The sequence below is a fragment of the Eptesicus fuscus genome, chromosome 13 (genome assembly GCF_027574615.1).
Source record: "Eptesicus fuscus isolate TK198812 chromosome 13, DD_ASM_mEF_20220401, whole genome shotgun sequence".
Classification (NCBI taxonomy): domain Eukaryota; kingdom Metazoa; phylum Chordata; class Mammalia; order Chiroptera; family Vespertilionidae; genus Eptesicus; species Eptesicus fuscus.
In genome coordinates this window covers 84,400,288-84,415,203 of record NC_072485.1, presented here as the reverse complement: position 1 = coordinate 84,415,203, position 14,916 = coordinate 84,400,288, and the positions used below count along the sequence as shown (strand labels likewise).

General features: G+C 65.4%; 1 protein-coding gene across 2 annotated transcripts; it reads left to right on the top strand.

Annotated features, from left to right (window-relative positions):
• The first annotated feature begins 2,440 nt into the window (after positions 1-2,440).
• TNNT3 (troponin T3, fast skeletal type) lies at positions 2,441-13,950 on the top strand. Of its 2 annotated transcripts, XM_028137426.2 has the most exons (11): positions 2,441-2,458; positions 2,684-2,698; positions 5,271-5,289; positions 8,202-8,247; positions 9,389-9,505; positions 9,607-9,684; positions 9,923-10,036; positions 10,153-10,262; positions 10,436-10,526; positions 12,234-12,274; positions 13,723-13,950. In XM_028137426.2, exons 5-11 carry the CDS (start codon positions 9,422-9,424, stop codon positions 13,775-13,777), a joined length of 573 nt encoding a protein of 190 aa, XP_027993227.2. In that variant the 5' UTR covers positions 2,441-2,458; positions 2,684-2,698; positions 5,271-5,289; positions 8,202-8,247; positions 9,389-9,421; the 3' UTR covers positions 13,778-13,950. The 2 variants fall into 2 exon arrangements, with proteins under 2 accessions (XP_027993227.2, XP_027993224.1); XM_028137423.2 differs by lacking the exons at positions 2,441-2,458; positions 2,684-2,698 and adding an exon at positions 4,601-4,636.
• The last annotated feature ends 966 nt before the right edge of the window (positions 13,951-14,916 follow it).

Here is a 14,916-nt window from a genome sequence, read left to right as displayed (position 1 = left end):
AGATTCCCCCCCGTGCCTGCACCCATGGCCTCCTCCTTCTGAAAGGTGACGTCCTCGTGATGTGGGCCCTTCCGAACCCAGCCTGCACCCCAAGGCAGTCGGGCAGCCCGGCCCCAGGACGCTCTGCAGGCCCCACCACTCTCCGCCATGCCCCCCTAGTGGGACAGAGGTGCCCAGGCTCCCAGGCCCCCCGAAAGCCACTGTCACCCCCAGAGCTGCCTCTTCCTCTGGGGCCCGGCCAGCCCCAGGGTCACCCCGCTAACAGGCTCTGTCCTTTCTTCTCCCCATTGCAGAGCAGTACGAGGAGGAAGGTGAGTGCGTAGCCCCCGGAGCCCCCGCCCGGGCCTCCCCCTGAACTCGACCTTTCTCATCCGCTCCACCCGCTCGGCCCGAGGACCCTCGGGCCCCTTGGAGCCCGACAATTAGCCACCCTCCTTCCTCACCATTAATTCCCATTTGCGGTCACGGCTGCCTTCCCATCTCGTTAACTGATTAATAGACGCACACGCATTAATCATTCATTAATCCTTCACCCTCATCGCGCCCGCCCGGCCGTGAGCAGTTAGCTGGGACTCGGCCATTAACACCCTCACCTTCGTTAATATTCAGGGTCTGGAGTGCAGGCCCGGCCCTGTGTCCCTCCGTCTCCAGCTCGCTCTGGCTCAGCACCCCCTGCCCCCACCCCACGCCGCGGGTAACCTTCGGGGCATCCTCTGAAGCCCCCTCCCTCGCCCGCCCGGCTCTGCCTCCGTGGGAACCTCCAGGCCCTGCCTGGGCGCGCACCTGGGAACCGTGCGGGGAGGCGGTTCTCAGGCTCGGAGGGGAGGCCCGCAGAAGCCTGGCACCCGCTGGGCCTTGGGAACGCGCGCCTGCGTGCACCCTCACCAGCAGGGCTCTCCTGGGAGGCCTTCTGCATGCTCTGCGCTGAAAACATTTTGAAAGCACTTGGCTCCCCTAACAACGTGAGGGAAACCGTTCTCTTTCTGCTGGACGTGGAGACTTTCTGAGCGGGATACGTGGGCCTGGGGAGCCGATCCTTAACGGGTCACCTTCGGGCACACCCAGAGGCCGCCCGCCATGCCGCGTTTTGCTGGGCCGGCGTTCTCTCGTAACACGTGGGTCTCGTCCCCTGTCCTCACCTCTGGGGCCCGCAGAGCAAGACTTAGCCAGACCCTCGGTGTGCAGACGCCTCAGGACCGGGGTGGGCGGCAGGCCCTGGGAGGGCAGCGGACTCGGGGTCCCCCAGAGCCGAGAGGAGGTGGCCCTGCAGAGGCAGACAGGCCAGGCCTCTGAGCCGCTGTCCGTGCCGCCTCCGTCCCCCGCCAGCCCGTTCGCCTCTAACGACTGTCCTTTGCCCCTCTCTCCCGCTGCTCCCGCGGCTCCCGCCGCTCCGGCTCAGAGGCCCAGGAGGAAGGTGAGTAAGCGGGTCCGGGGCCTGGTTTGCACCCTCCCCGCAGCCCACCTGCCCGCGGGCCTGGGCTTTAGGGTGGCCCACCCGGAGGGCTGCAGTGTGCTCCTGGCCTAACCCTCTCCTCTCTCCTCTGCCCGCCCGACCCTCAGCCGCAGAAGTCCAGGAGGAAGGTATGCGCACACAGGACTTCTGGTCCCCATGTGGGGCCCGGGCCTGGCTGGAGCCCACGTGAGGGTGGGGGGCCAGGGCCCAGACACAGCGAGGCACCAGCCAGCCAAGGGGCCCCCCATGTGGCCCCCACATAACACACTAACCACTCCCTACGCTTGACCAGATTGGGGGGCCCTGAGGACTGGGCACGCCCCTGGGTGGGTCACTGGGGGGGGGGGAGGGCTGCTGGACCAGATGGACCAGATGTGAGACGAGGCCTGGCCTCTTCCTCCCCAAAGAGAGCCCACGGTGGGTGACGGAGAGGCTACGCGACCTCTGACCCCTCGTCTGGGTCAGGGCCCCCGGCCAGCTCTGGGTGAGCAGAGGGCCATGGGGGAACCACTCCTGCAGCAGGCCTCGCCTCGGAGTGAGGGCTGAGCCCCCGCCCATGCTTCGGCCCCTGGCCCCCTGCACCCTGCCCAGGAGGCCCTGTCGGTCCCGGCTCCTGGTGCCACCGCAGTGCGGCCCCGAGCGTGGCCTCTGGGCCCGGCATGGACGTCCTCCCAGGGGCATGAGGACTGGCCAGAGCCTCAGCGCCCATCCCCATGGCCAGAGCATTGAAGTCAGAACAAAAGCTAGAGCCGGGGCCGAAACCTCCCCTTGAGTCTGGGTTTCCCCGTGTGCGAGGCAGGGGTCGGATTGGGGAGCCCGCACCGGGGTCAGCACTGACCGTGTCCTGCTCGCCTCCTGCATGCTACCCCTCGGCCGCGGCCACTGACCCTCTCGCGTGGTGACCGGCTGTGTCCATTAACCTCGGATCCTTCCTCCTTTGACCTCTGACCCGTGGTCTTGCCTCTTGTTCCGCGCCCTCCTTAGCCCCTGAAGCTCATGAACCAGGTATGTGCCGTGACTTCAGTCCCGTGTGGGTGCGTGTGCACACGTGGCCATGTGTGGGTGGAGCAGGAGCCTGGCTCCGAAGGAACAAGAGGCCGTGTAACCTACTCACAGCGTGGTTCTGACCCCTGCCCCTGCCGTCCCTGCCCCCGCCCGCCTCTGCCCCCAGTCACCGCCGTTCTCTCCCCTCTCTCCCCACATGCGCTGTGTCCGTCTGTCCGTCCACAGAGGAGGTCCAGGAAGGTATGCCGTCCCCGTCCCAGGCCGAGCCGCTCCCCGCTCCCTCCTCCGTCCCTCCTCCCTCGTTGCCTGCCTGTGTGACTCGCCCCCATTCCTCTGGGCTGGGACCCAGTGGGGACAGGTTAGGCCTGGGGTGCTGGCTCCGGCGGGCCTCGTTGCGGGGTACAGGCTTCCTCTTGCCCCCCATCCCAGCAGGGAGCAACCAGGGGTGCGGTGAGGCCCTTCCCAGGCCGCCAGCAGGAAGTTGGGGGTGGCCCATCTGGAGGCCAAGCCTAGGGTAGGGTCTTTGGAGGATGGTGCTGGGGTCCACTTAGACCCTCTGGATCCTCCAGGGTGGGGTGGAGAAGAGCAAGGAGGAGAGGCAGGGCGGGCGGCCTACACCCTGCCCCAGGCAGCAAACCGGAGAGGGGACGTGAGCGGGGTGGGGGGGGGGGGCGAGTGAGTGAGGCCTCGCGTGGGGCTGAAGCCCGAGTGGGGACGGCAGCACCAGAGCAGCCAGTAGACGAGCGTGAGGTCCCAGGGGCCACCCGTTGCCGGCGTCAGAGCCTGATGTGCCCGGGTGTGAGGAGCCCCCGGGGGGAGGGTCCCAGCCAGGGGCCCCGGTGGCCTTCTCCTCATGACGCCTCGGTGAACCCCAAGCATGACCCCCAAACTGTCTTCCCTTCCCTGGACTCAGAGAGGCCCCGGGAGACCCAGGGACCTGTGTGGTGGGAGAGCAGGCAGAGGTGCCAGGGCCCAGGCTTGTGGGGGCTGAGGGTCCCCGGGCCACCAGCCCCAGCCCCGCCGCAGACAGACAGAGACGACAGGCGGGGACGGGGTGCCAGGCCCCCGCTGCCCACTGCCGGGGCTTTGCAGCATGGCCACTGCCCCCCAGCTCTTGGCCTGGGCCCGCCCTCGCAGACTCCGGCCCCGCCAGCCGCTCCCCAGCCGGGCCCCTACAAATGCCCAGCTCCTCAGCAGCCCTCCTTCTGCCCCTCGACCAGCTTCCTGCGTGCAAAGCGCCCCCGCCGCTGGCTCAGGCTCATGGCTCATGGCTCACCGGCCCCAGGCGCTGGGTGAGGGGGCGCTGGGCCCCCAGCAAAGGGCTGTTTGCTGGTTCCTAAGCATCCTGAGCGACTCCTGAGCTGGGGGCACGTGAGGGGCAACCTGCCGAGGGCACACCAGGCCGGACCCCACCCACGCCCAGGGGCCGGCTGGCTGTGGCCAAGGGCAGAGAAGGAGCTGGGGGTCGGAGCAGGTTTCTCAGCCAGGGCCGCCAGGCCAGCTGCAGACCCGGGCGGTGGCCAGGCCAGCCGGGACCGCCCTGGGCCCTGGGTGCGGAGGGTCAAAGGATGTAGGCCCCATGTGAGGGCAACCCGGTTGGCCCGGCAGCTCGGATCTGCAGGCCCCGGCGGCACGGCGGCAGAGAGAGGAGGAAAGAGAAGCCCCTCCGGTCAGGGGCAGGTCCCCGGGGAGGCAGGCCTGGGCTCCGTGGCCCCGGCACGTGGTGGACGCTCCAGCCTTGGTGGGCTTAGCCCGAGCACCAACAGGCTTCACTAACCTGATGGGTCTGGACCCACCGGGTTTCAAAACCTGGCAGCCGGGCCCCAGAACCGCCCCCCCAGAACCGAGGGCACCGTGTGGGGAGGTGCTCAGCGTCCCAGGGCCCCCACACCCACGGCCGCCCAGGGTCGCCTCTCACCTCAGGCCCCAGTGCAGGGGGGGGGGGGTCTCCCAGGCCACCTGGCCCACAGTATGGCCGCATCCCGCTCCCAACCCCGGACAGCCGTCTCTGGCCCCCAGCTGGAGGCACTAATGGGGTCCAGGCGCTGCCCCGTGCCTGCCTCCCCGTCCCTGCCCGTGTCCTCGCTCCGCCAACGCTCCGCAGCCTCGCTGGCTTCTCTCTTGCATGTGCGCTTTGCCCAGAAGACGCCGCGGAGGAGCAGCGGGAGGACGAGGAAGGTAAGGGCCTCGGCGCCGTGATGGCGCCCGGAGAGGGGAGGACGCGCTTGCCCGCTGCCCGCCTGCGCTCCGTCTCGCCGGCTCTCCGTCCCTCTCCCTCCAAGGACAGGCCAGGCTGCTCGGCATGGCCTTCGTCACAGGCCGGGCTGGGGCCTCACGGCACTGTCCCCTCGGGGCGTCTGCAGGCACGGGCGGGGGGTGGTGGTCGTGGGGACCGGCCAGCAGGCAGGAGCCTGGGCAAGGGTGCTCTCTCCTCTCCCCTCTTCCCCGCCGTCGCCCTCCATCAGAGCCCCTCCTTCCTTACCCAGCTCCCCGTCCCCTCCTGCCTCTCTGGTCTTCCCTCACCCCCTCCCCCCTGCCCCCCAAGCGCCTCTTGCTTTTGCTTCCTCCTCCCTTTCACCCCTTCTCCCTCTTTGTGTCCTGGTCCCCCTGAACTCTCCTCCCAGACCCACAGGGACTTCTTCAGACCCAGAGTGGGGGCGAGCCCTCTTCTTCGGGTGGTTGGTGGAGTGGGTGCAGGCTCAGCTGCAGAGCAGCAGCTGGGGGACCCCAGGGGCCTGCAGGCAGTCGGGGACCCCAGTCTCATGTGGTCTCTCTCCCCTCTCCCCATGCTGGCTGGTGCGGTGGTGACCAGAGGAGAAGCCAAGACCCAAGTGAGTGTGAGGCCCAGGCCAGGCTGGAGCCGGGGTTGGGGGACGCGGGCTGGGTTGTGAGGCTGGAGCCGGGGTGGGGGGACACGGGCTGGGGTGTGAGGCTGGAGCCGGGGTGGGGGCAGCCGAGTGCGCAGGCTGGTTGGGGACCAGGTCACCCAGGAAACCGCCACCCCCAGGGCTGGGGCCCGGGTGCCCCCAGAGGAAGACGCTGCATTTGGCTCCGTGGGGGATGCGTTGGCACCCAAACCCTGAGAGAAAGTGGCCTCTCCTGCTCCTGGACCTGGAGCGGAACCTTCTAGCTGTCCCGCGCAGGCATTCTGAGAATGGGGTGATTTGGGCAGTCGGTGCCTCCCCCACAGCCGGGGACCAGACTCTACCTGGGCCCTCTGTCCCCAGGGATAGACAGACTCGCGTCCCGTGGGGTCAGCTCCGCCCTGGTCATTCAGGGCAGGCCAGGAGGACTTACTGCAGGGGGGGCCCAGCTAAGGAAGGAAGGGGGACCGGGAGTGGGGGAGAAGAGGCATCGAGAGGGGAGGCCATGGCCCTCCACGTACCCCCCTGGGCCTCCCTCACAACTCCCCTGTGTGGTGGGGCCTCCCAGGGCCTGAGACAGGAAAGAGGCACAAAAGTGGGGTGCGCGGGAGGAGGGTCTCGTCCCTGAAACCCACTTGGGAGCCATGGCGGGCCCAGACCCAGGCTCCGTGACCTTCCGCTGCCCCGGGGCCTCCGAGCCCCTTCGGCTGGAACCAGGGCCCCCGGCTGGGAGGGTCCTTCCCGCCTTTATCGCATTTGTGAGATTTCAGGGATGTTTTTTTAATCCGAGTGTTCTGACTTCTCCGCCGATAAGCACGTCAGCCACAGCCCTCGGGACGTGACTGCACGCCCGTGCCTGTGTGCTCTGCAGGCTGGAATGCGGGGCCTCCGCACACGCCCGCCGCGCGGGCTCCAAGGGGGCGCCGGGCGCCGCGGAGCCAGCACTTCCCCGTCCCTGCCACGTTATTTGTCAGCAATTTCAAGTAAAGCTGCCGGATCACAAGATATTTTCTAGTTTTAAAAAAATGTTTGTGTTTTCATTATGAAAATAAAACACCTCATTAAAGAAAATTTGGAAAATACATAAAAGTCCACTGAAGAAGAAGAAAAAAAAATCATCTATAACTCCCACCCAGCCCGCCAGACTGCGGGAAAGGGGAGGAAAATAAAAAGGCTTATTTCTTCCTACTCTTTCCATGCATTGGGCTCGGAAAAAAAGATTTAAACCCAGAGCTGTTTTTCAAACCCCGGCCTGTCTATAGAACCTTGAGTTCTGCTTTTTTAAAAAATGTAGCACCATTCATAAGTATTTTTCCATGTTTTTACATCGTCTTCTTAAATATTTTGAATGGCCACATAATATTCCATCAATTGGACAAACCATAATTTTCCTAACCGTCCCTCCAGCGCGGGACGTGCCGCTTCGCCCCGTGTTTCACCGTCATAAATAACGCGGGCGGAAAGCATTTTCTGTCTTTCTGGCTATTTCCCTAGGCTTCGTTCCCAGAACTGGAATTAATGGGTCAAAGAGTATGAACGCTCTTAAGGCTTTTGACATCCCTGCCAAATGGCTTTCCGCGAGGGGCTTGCCAGCGGTCTCCGGCGTGGACGTGAGCAGGGTCTGCGCCCCACACCGCTGCGCCCGGGGAGCGCTGATGGATGAGAGGGGCCTCTCAGGGCTGTTTTCCTTGCGTTCCTTTGATTACTGCAGGCAAAGCTGCCCCCTGTTTGTTACACTGGTCCTCCTTCTTCCTCGGGAGAACCCGTGGCTTACGGCCTCTGCCCATTTATCTAAGGCAGGCAGCGCTCTGTTTTCTTAATCATCCGTTTGCATAAGGATATAAGTCTTCTCTGTATTTGCTGAAAATATTTTTCTAGTCTGGGTTGGGTTTTCTTTCCCCCCGCTTCCATTTCTGCCTTCTTTCACATACATAAGTTTCTCATTTGCGTGGAGTCATCTGGCCACCTTTCCCTCAGCGGGACCTTCTGAGCTCAGAAAACCCTCTCCCGGTCCAGCAGTTTGATCGATATTCAGTTCCTCTTTCTTCAACGGCTTGTTTTAAAAAATTGTTGTTGTCGTTTTAACTCTTTGCTCCATCTGGAATGCATTGGGGCAGGGGGAGGGGAGGCCGCCGGCCGCCGGGTTGCGGGGCGGGGGATTCGCTTCTTCTTCAAACTGCTTTCTGCCCAGCCCCCCTTCCTCCGGGTCCCCAGAAAGAAAGATGAAAGCGGGGCCACAGACAGGCAGAGGGTCGAGAGGGCCGTCCCTGGCCACGGAGACGCGCGACCCCCGCCGCGCCTGCGGTGACCACCCTGCCTCTGGTCTGACCTCCTGGCACTTGTTTGTTTGTTTGAGGAAGAAACCGAGGGTGTCCCCCTGGACAGGCGGGGGTGGACAAGCCCTCGAGATGGACAGGACTCGGCCACCCAGAGGGACGCTAGAGGTTGACGCCTTCTCCAGGGGGCCGAGCCACCCTGGGGACAGGGGCTTATCCATCTGTTAAGACGAAGGTCAGGGCCCGGCCGGCGAGGCTCTGTTGTTGAGCATCATCCCATAGACCAAAAGGTCTCTGTTTGGATTCCCCGTCAGGGCACAGGCCCGGGTTGCAGGCCCAATCCCCAGTGGGGGACGTGCAGGAGGCAGCCATCGATGTTTCTCTCTCATCAATGTTTCTAGCTCTCTCCCTCTTCCTTCTTCTCTCTCTAAAATCAATAAAAACATATTTTAAAAACTTAAAAAAAAAAAAAAGACAGAGGTCATGCAATGTGCCTCAGCCAGGTGCCAGGGTGAGAGGGTGGGAGGGCCAGCCTGGGGCCAGGTCAGCTCTCCTGGGGGGGGTCCCCACTTGTCCCTGCTCATGAGCCTCTCTCTTTTCCAGACTCACTGCTCCTAAGATCCCGGAAGGGGAGAAAGTAGACTTCGATGTAAGTTTGTGGAACCCGGATCCACACATCTCCATCCCCAACCCCAGGCCACAGGCCTGACAAGGTCATCTCTGAATCATCCCGAGCCAGGGCTTCCTGACCCCAGGCAGTCCTGCTTTCATTCATTCCTGGACCAGAGGGAACCTCTCCCTTAATGACATCTCTCTTCCCTTCTCTCCATCTGTCCTTCTGCCCATCACCCATCCACTCAGCTAGTCACCAATCCACGTTCTCACCTACCCATCCAACCACCACCCATCCACCCATCCATCCACCATCCAACCACCCATCTATCCACCATCCATCCACCATCCACCATCCATCCACCATCCAACCACCCATCCATCCACCATCCACCATCCACCATCCATCCATCCATCCACCTACCCATCCATCCACCACCCATCCACACATCCATCCATCCACCATCCATCCACCATCCAACCATCCAACCATCCACCCATCCATCCATCCATCCATCATCCACCATCCACCATCCATCCACTATCCAACCACCCATCCATCCACCATCCACCATCCACCCATCCACCATCCATCCACCACCCATCCACCATCCATCCATCTATCCACCATCCACCCACCATCCACCACCCATCCATCCACACATCCACACATCCATCCATCCATCCATCCATCCATACATCCATCAATCCATCCATCCACCCATCCACCTATCCACCAATCCACCCATCCATCCACCATCCATCCATCCATCCATCCATCCATCATCCACCACCCATCCACCCATCCATCCATCCACCATCCACCCACCATCCATCCATCCATCCATCCATCTATCCACCATCCACCATCTACCATCCATCCACATATGTCCCTCCAACAAATTATCTTGCTCACCAGTTTCCTCTCTGCCTGGCTCCTGCAGGACATCTCAGGATGGTGACAGGGTCTTGTCAGAGCTAGTCCATCCCAGGGGTTCCTGATGACTTCACAGCTGTGCAGGGCCCGGACTCATCCACGGGTGGGGGCGGGGGTCCCGTTCCTACCTGTGACTCGGGGATCCCTTGTCGCGTTCAGCTTTCGTGGTGGCTGGAGCACAGGGGGGCCGGGCGGGGTGGAGGGGCGAGGAGGGTGGGGCTGACGGCCGCTTGGCCCACAGGACATCCAGAAGAAGCGGCAGAACAAAGACCTCATGGAGCTGCAGGCCCTCATCGACAGCCACTTTGAGGCACGCAAGAAGGAGGAAGAAGAGCTGATCGCGCTCAAGGAGAGAATCGTGCGTGGGCAGCGTGGGCAGTCCGGGAGGAGGTGGGCGGCGGTCACTTTCCGAGGGGCCAGGGTCGGCCGGGCTGGGCTGACCCACTCCTCCGGCCGCAGGAGAAGCGCCGTGCGGAGAGAGCCGAACAGCAGAGGATCCGCGCCGAGAAGGAGAGGGAGCGCCAGAACAGGCTGGCGGTGAGGCCTGTGCCCTTACTGCCCCCCAACCACGGCCACGGGCTCGCAGGGCCCCTGCTCTTTCTGCTGCTGAGGGTCCCCAACCTTGGCCGGTGGCCAGAGCCCTGCAGAGCCCTTGGGAGAGGGCAGACCCTGACCAGGACCGGAGCCTCTAGAGGGTGCCAGCCCGGGCGGTCCTGGACGCCTGCGGGGAAGGGCAGCCTGCCCGGCCCTGAGTCGTGGGACGGGGTCTCTGCAGGAGGAGAAAGCCCGCAGGGAGGAGGAGGACGCCAAGCGGAGAGCCGAGGACGACCTGAAGAAGAAGAAGGCTCTGTCCTCCATGGGCGCCAACTACAGCAGCTATCTGGCCAAGGTGAGCGCAAGTTCAGAGCCCGGGCGGCCTGGCTCCCCGCATCCCGGCCTCCGGACTTCGGGCTGAGCCATGCAGCGTCCCCTCCTGAGTCCGGCCCCTCGGCCGTGTCCCCCCAGGCTGACCAGAAGAGAGGCAAGAAGCAGACGGCCCGGGAGATGAAGAAGAAGGTGCTGGCTGAGAGACGCAAGCCGCTCAACATCGACCACCTCAGCGAGGACAAGCTGAGGTGAGGGGCCCGCGCCCGGGGCGGGGGCGGGGGAGCCCTCTCTGAACCCACCGCCCTGGGGTCTCGTGAGGTCGCTGGGGCCGGTCCTCGGTGTGGCCGGAGGAGGACAGAGGGTGGCCAGGGCCTTGCCTTCCGGGGCTCGGCTGGCCCAGCCTGACTTGGCCACTTCCTAGGGACAAGGCCAAGGAGCTGTGGGACACCCTGTACCAGCTGGAGACCGACAAGTATGACTTTGCGGAGAAGCTGAAGCGCCAGAAATACGACGTGAGTACCGGCACCTGGGCCATCCAGGTCTCTCCCGCCAGCCGAGCGCCCACGTCCCCACATCCCCCGGGCCTGGCCCCACGCGCGGGCCCTGCTCCTCCAGGCAACTCTGAGCCACGAGCTGCTTTGAGGGCGGCTCCAGGGAGCAGCGGGCGGAGGCCTCGGGCTCCGTTTCTGAATCATCGGGGCTCCGACAGGCCCCGTGCCACGCGCCCAGCCCAGGGCGGCACTAGGTGCCCTGGCTCCTGGGTGTCCTCCACACAGGCCTTCTCTGCAAACCCAAGTCCCAGCCACACCGACCCCCAGAATCTGCTTCCCCAGAGCCCCCGGGGTCCCCTCCTCAGCTCAGAGCAGGCAGGGTGCCGTGCGCTCCACCCTGCCGCTGGGGCCGGGGCTGGGACGGTGCCCCTGTGGAGGGCGGCCCCGTGGAGTCTTCTGAGAGGGGCTCACCGACCCTGGCCCGACCCTGGCCCTGGCCCGAGTCCGCGTGCACCTGGGAACGGTGCCGGTGCCACTGACTAACCGGCCGCTCGCAGACCCAGCCACATCCAGCCTCACAGCCAGGCCTGGTGCCTGCCCCTCGCTCTCCCCGGGCCCCTGGGGAGGCCGGTCCAGGCTGCCACCTCCACCAGCCACTGCCTAGAGGGTGTTGGGGGACCAGAACCCACAACTGGGCGAATCCTGCCTCCTTCTCAGGAGCCCTGTGCCCTGGCAAGTTACCGGTCCTTCTGGGCCCCGGTTTCCTCGCCTCCAACAACAGAAGGATCACCCTACCCTTCCTGCCCCCTCCCACCCCCCCCCCCCCGCCGCCCCGGGAGCACACACTCCTGCAGGCCAGCAGGGCCGGGCCTGGGGCAGCGCAGCCCTCTCTCCACGCTCCCCACTGGGCTGCCTGTAGGAACGGCCCTCATGCTCCCAGAGCCAGACCGGCCCCTCCCTCCTGACGTGCCGGGCACGGCCCTCCGGGGTCCCGGGGCGGGAAGAGGCCAGCCCAGTGCATGGCGGGGCCTAGGCCTCAGCCACCCACCCAGCCCGTAATCGTCTTGGTCTTTCCAGATCATGACTGCCCGGGCCAGAGTGGAGATGCTGGCCAAGTTGTAAGTAGCCGGGTCCACCCAGGCCCAGGCTCGTGGTATGTGGTGCACGGTGAGCCTCTCGCATGGCAAAACCCTGGGTCAGAGAGGATGTTGGCAGCAGCGGGCATGGAGGTGACGGAGGCCTCCCCGCTCCTGCCCTGGCCTCTCCCTCTGCCTGCACCCCGCTTCCCAGCGAGCCTGCCCTCTTTGTGGGCAGATGGGGACGGGCCTTGCCCTCCCCTCCGGGCAGTCAGGAGGAGGGAGCCACCGGGCCAAGGAGCGGAGGGTGGCTCTGAGCTCGGCGGCCACCAGAGGCAGGGGCTCCGTCTACAAGCCCCCTCCCGCCATGCCCGTGCCCACATCCTGCGAGGCAGGAAGGTAAGTGCCAGCTCTGGAGCTGCTGTGTGGCACGGCCCAGGTCTCAGTGCACCAGCGACAGTAAGCCGAAGCCCCAGGGCCATGGCACGGCCGGTGTCCTCCAGCCACAGGCACAGTAAGGGAGCGCGCGGCCCGCGTGGGCACTGAGGCGCCGGGGCCGCCGGAGGAGGCCTGCAGCGCGGGCGGGCGTGCGGCCCGTGCCCGCGTGGCCCTGTCCAGACTCGCCGCGGTAAGTCGTCCGTGTTGTTCACAGATCACCAACCTCAGGAGCCGCATCGACCAGGCCCAGAAGCAGTGAGTAGCCTGCCCCACGCCTTGCTCTGCGCGGGCACACGACCCAAGGGCACGGCTGCCCACTCCCCGGGGCCCGGCGAGTCGAGCCAGTCCCGGGGCAGCCGGCCTTCAGCAGAGCAGGGACAGGACTAACTGGCCGCTCAAGCTAACATGTGGGGCCCACGCCCTGGACCCCAGCCCCCCTGTGCACACTGCCCCTGCCCAGGACGACGGCATGTCATGTGGGGGAGGCCAGCAGCGGGCCTGGCGAGGCAGCCTGGGCTCCTGGACATCCAAGCAGTGTGTCCCTTCCAGGCGGCCTGGGGCAGGAATGAGGAGGCCTGGGCCTTGTCACCGGGCGCTCTATGACCCTGGTTCCTCAGGACAGTGAGCCTCTGTCTGTAAGATCGGCCCCCAAGGTCCGTGGGCCCCATGGACACACTGCTGGGAAGCCCCAGAGAGCCAGGCCCACCCTGGGCCCTGCGGCCACTGCTCTGCGCTCTGGATCCTGAGCGGTCACCCTCCAGGGAGAGCAGGCGGCTTGGAGTTGGAGAGCTTTAGGGTTTTCCTGCCTCCTTGCTGCTCCCTGGATCGGGCCTCCCTCCCTGGCTCTGTCGTGTGGGGCAGGGGCTGATGCAGGCCCCCGAGAGCGGGCCACTCAGCGGGGTGTGCGTGTGTCTGCGTGTGCAGGTACATGTGTGTGCGTGTGCGTGTGCATGGGTGTGTATGCGGGGACCTGCATGTGGGAGCTCCCCGGCTGCTTCCTGCAGGACGGGACGAGGGCGCGGCCTCTCCGGAAGCCAGCCTCGGGAACCACACAGGGGTGTCCGATAAGGCGGCTCCAGGCCCACACGCCCTGGTCCTCGCCCCCACCTCGCCCCGGGCACACGGGCATGCAGAGTGCCTCAGACAGAAGGGGCAGGCCCCTGGGGACCCCCAGCGGTGGTGACCGCCTGACCCCGGGTCCAGCTCTAACCAGGGGCCAAGTAACCGAGACTCTGGAGCGAGACAGAGGCCTCCCAGGTCACGAGTCCAGAGCCCAGGCCTGTCCATCTGCTGCCCCAGGAGCCAGGTGGCTTGTTCTTTCCCGAGCGAAGTCGCTGGGGAGCCTGCCGCCCTCTGCAGAGAGCTCCGGGGCGGGCTGGGGTCGGCCCCAAGTCAGGCCCCTGGGGCATATAGGGAGTCGGGGGCGGGGGTTCCCAGCGCCGTGCCAGCCCCTCTCCTAACACTCTAACTGCCTCGGCACGAAGCCGCCCAGGCCCAGCCCGGCCAGGCACAGGTGAGTCGCTGCTTGGATGGCGCCAGGAATGTGTGCCGGGGGCTTCAGGGGCCGAGCCAGGCCCCTCGCCCTGGCAGCAGCCTGGGTGGGCAGAGCTGTGAGGACGGGGGGGCTGCCGGACGATGGGGAAGGGGTCGGCCAGGGTCCTGGACACCCTGATGCTCAAGACCAACTTGCTTCCCGTTTGCAGCAGCAAGAAGGCCGGGGCCACGGCCAAGGGCAAGGTCGGCGGGCGCTGGAAGTAGAGCAGCCAGAGAGGCCCCCCGAGGCAGAGACCACACGCCAGGGCGGCCCCCGTGGTGGCGTCTGGCCCCCAGGCCTGGGGGCGGGGGGCTGGCTCCCGAGCACCTCCCAAGTCCCTGTCCTCGCGGCCCTCCTCCCCTGGGGTCTGTGAATAAAGCTGTCAGACTCCCCTCCACCACGTGTGTGCTGGCTCGTGGGGGGGGGGGGGGGCACCAGGGGGTGAGGAGGGGGCAGAAGCATGGAGGGCCCAGGAGACACTGGGTGCTCTCCTCAGGGGTCAGCCCAAGAGGCCACAGGGCTGTGGCCACGCGTTGCCGCGGGCGCGGGGCCGGGGAGCCCCCTGGCTCTGCCAGCAGCTTCCACCTCCTGGCTCCCTGTGTCAGCCCTGAGGCTGGTTTGGGAGGCTCTGAGGTGGTTTGGGGGGGCTCTGAGCTGGTTGGGGGAGCTCTGAGGTGGTTTGGGGGGCTCTGAGGCTGGTTTAGGGCAGCTCTATACCGGTTTGGGGCGGTTGTGTTGGCCGTTGGAGGGGTTCTGGGAGGAGGGGCCCGGCACACAGTGGGAGACTTTACAGAAATGCGGGGGCTGAGGGAGCCGGGGGCCGGGTGGGGGGCGCAGCCGGAGGAAAGCAGCGGAAAGGCACGTTTCGGGGAGAGCGGCCGGCAGACAGACGGCTCTTTCTATGTTATAAGAGAACACAGTGCGCACTGTGTAATAAATTTGAAAATCCTGACCCAACGGAATTATGGAAAATATAAATCAGAGAAATTGGATCAAGACGCACAGCCCTGCACAGCCAGGTATTCACGGGGAGCTTCCCGCTCCGAACGGCCTCCAGGAAGGCCCTGCGGGGGGGGGGGGGGGCGGGCAGGACCCCACCACCAAGGCGAACCCCAGAGAGCACCCACCGGCGCACGTGTGAGCACCCCAACACACATGCCCCCTCCCAACACTGCCTCCTGTGTGTGGACACCCCCACGTAACTCATACCCCGCCGGCACACTCAGACCCCGTCCCCCACCCGCGCCCCCTCCCCACACGCTGGCTACGTGCCGCGGTGCAAATGCACTACGTGACCGGCACGCTCGGCCGCAGCGAGGCAGACACACGGCCCTGTGATACGTGACAGGCCCTGGGCCTGTGT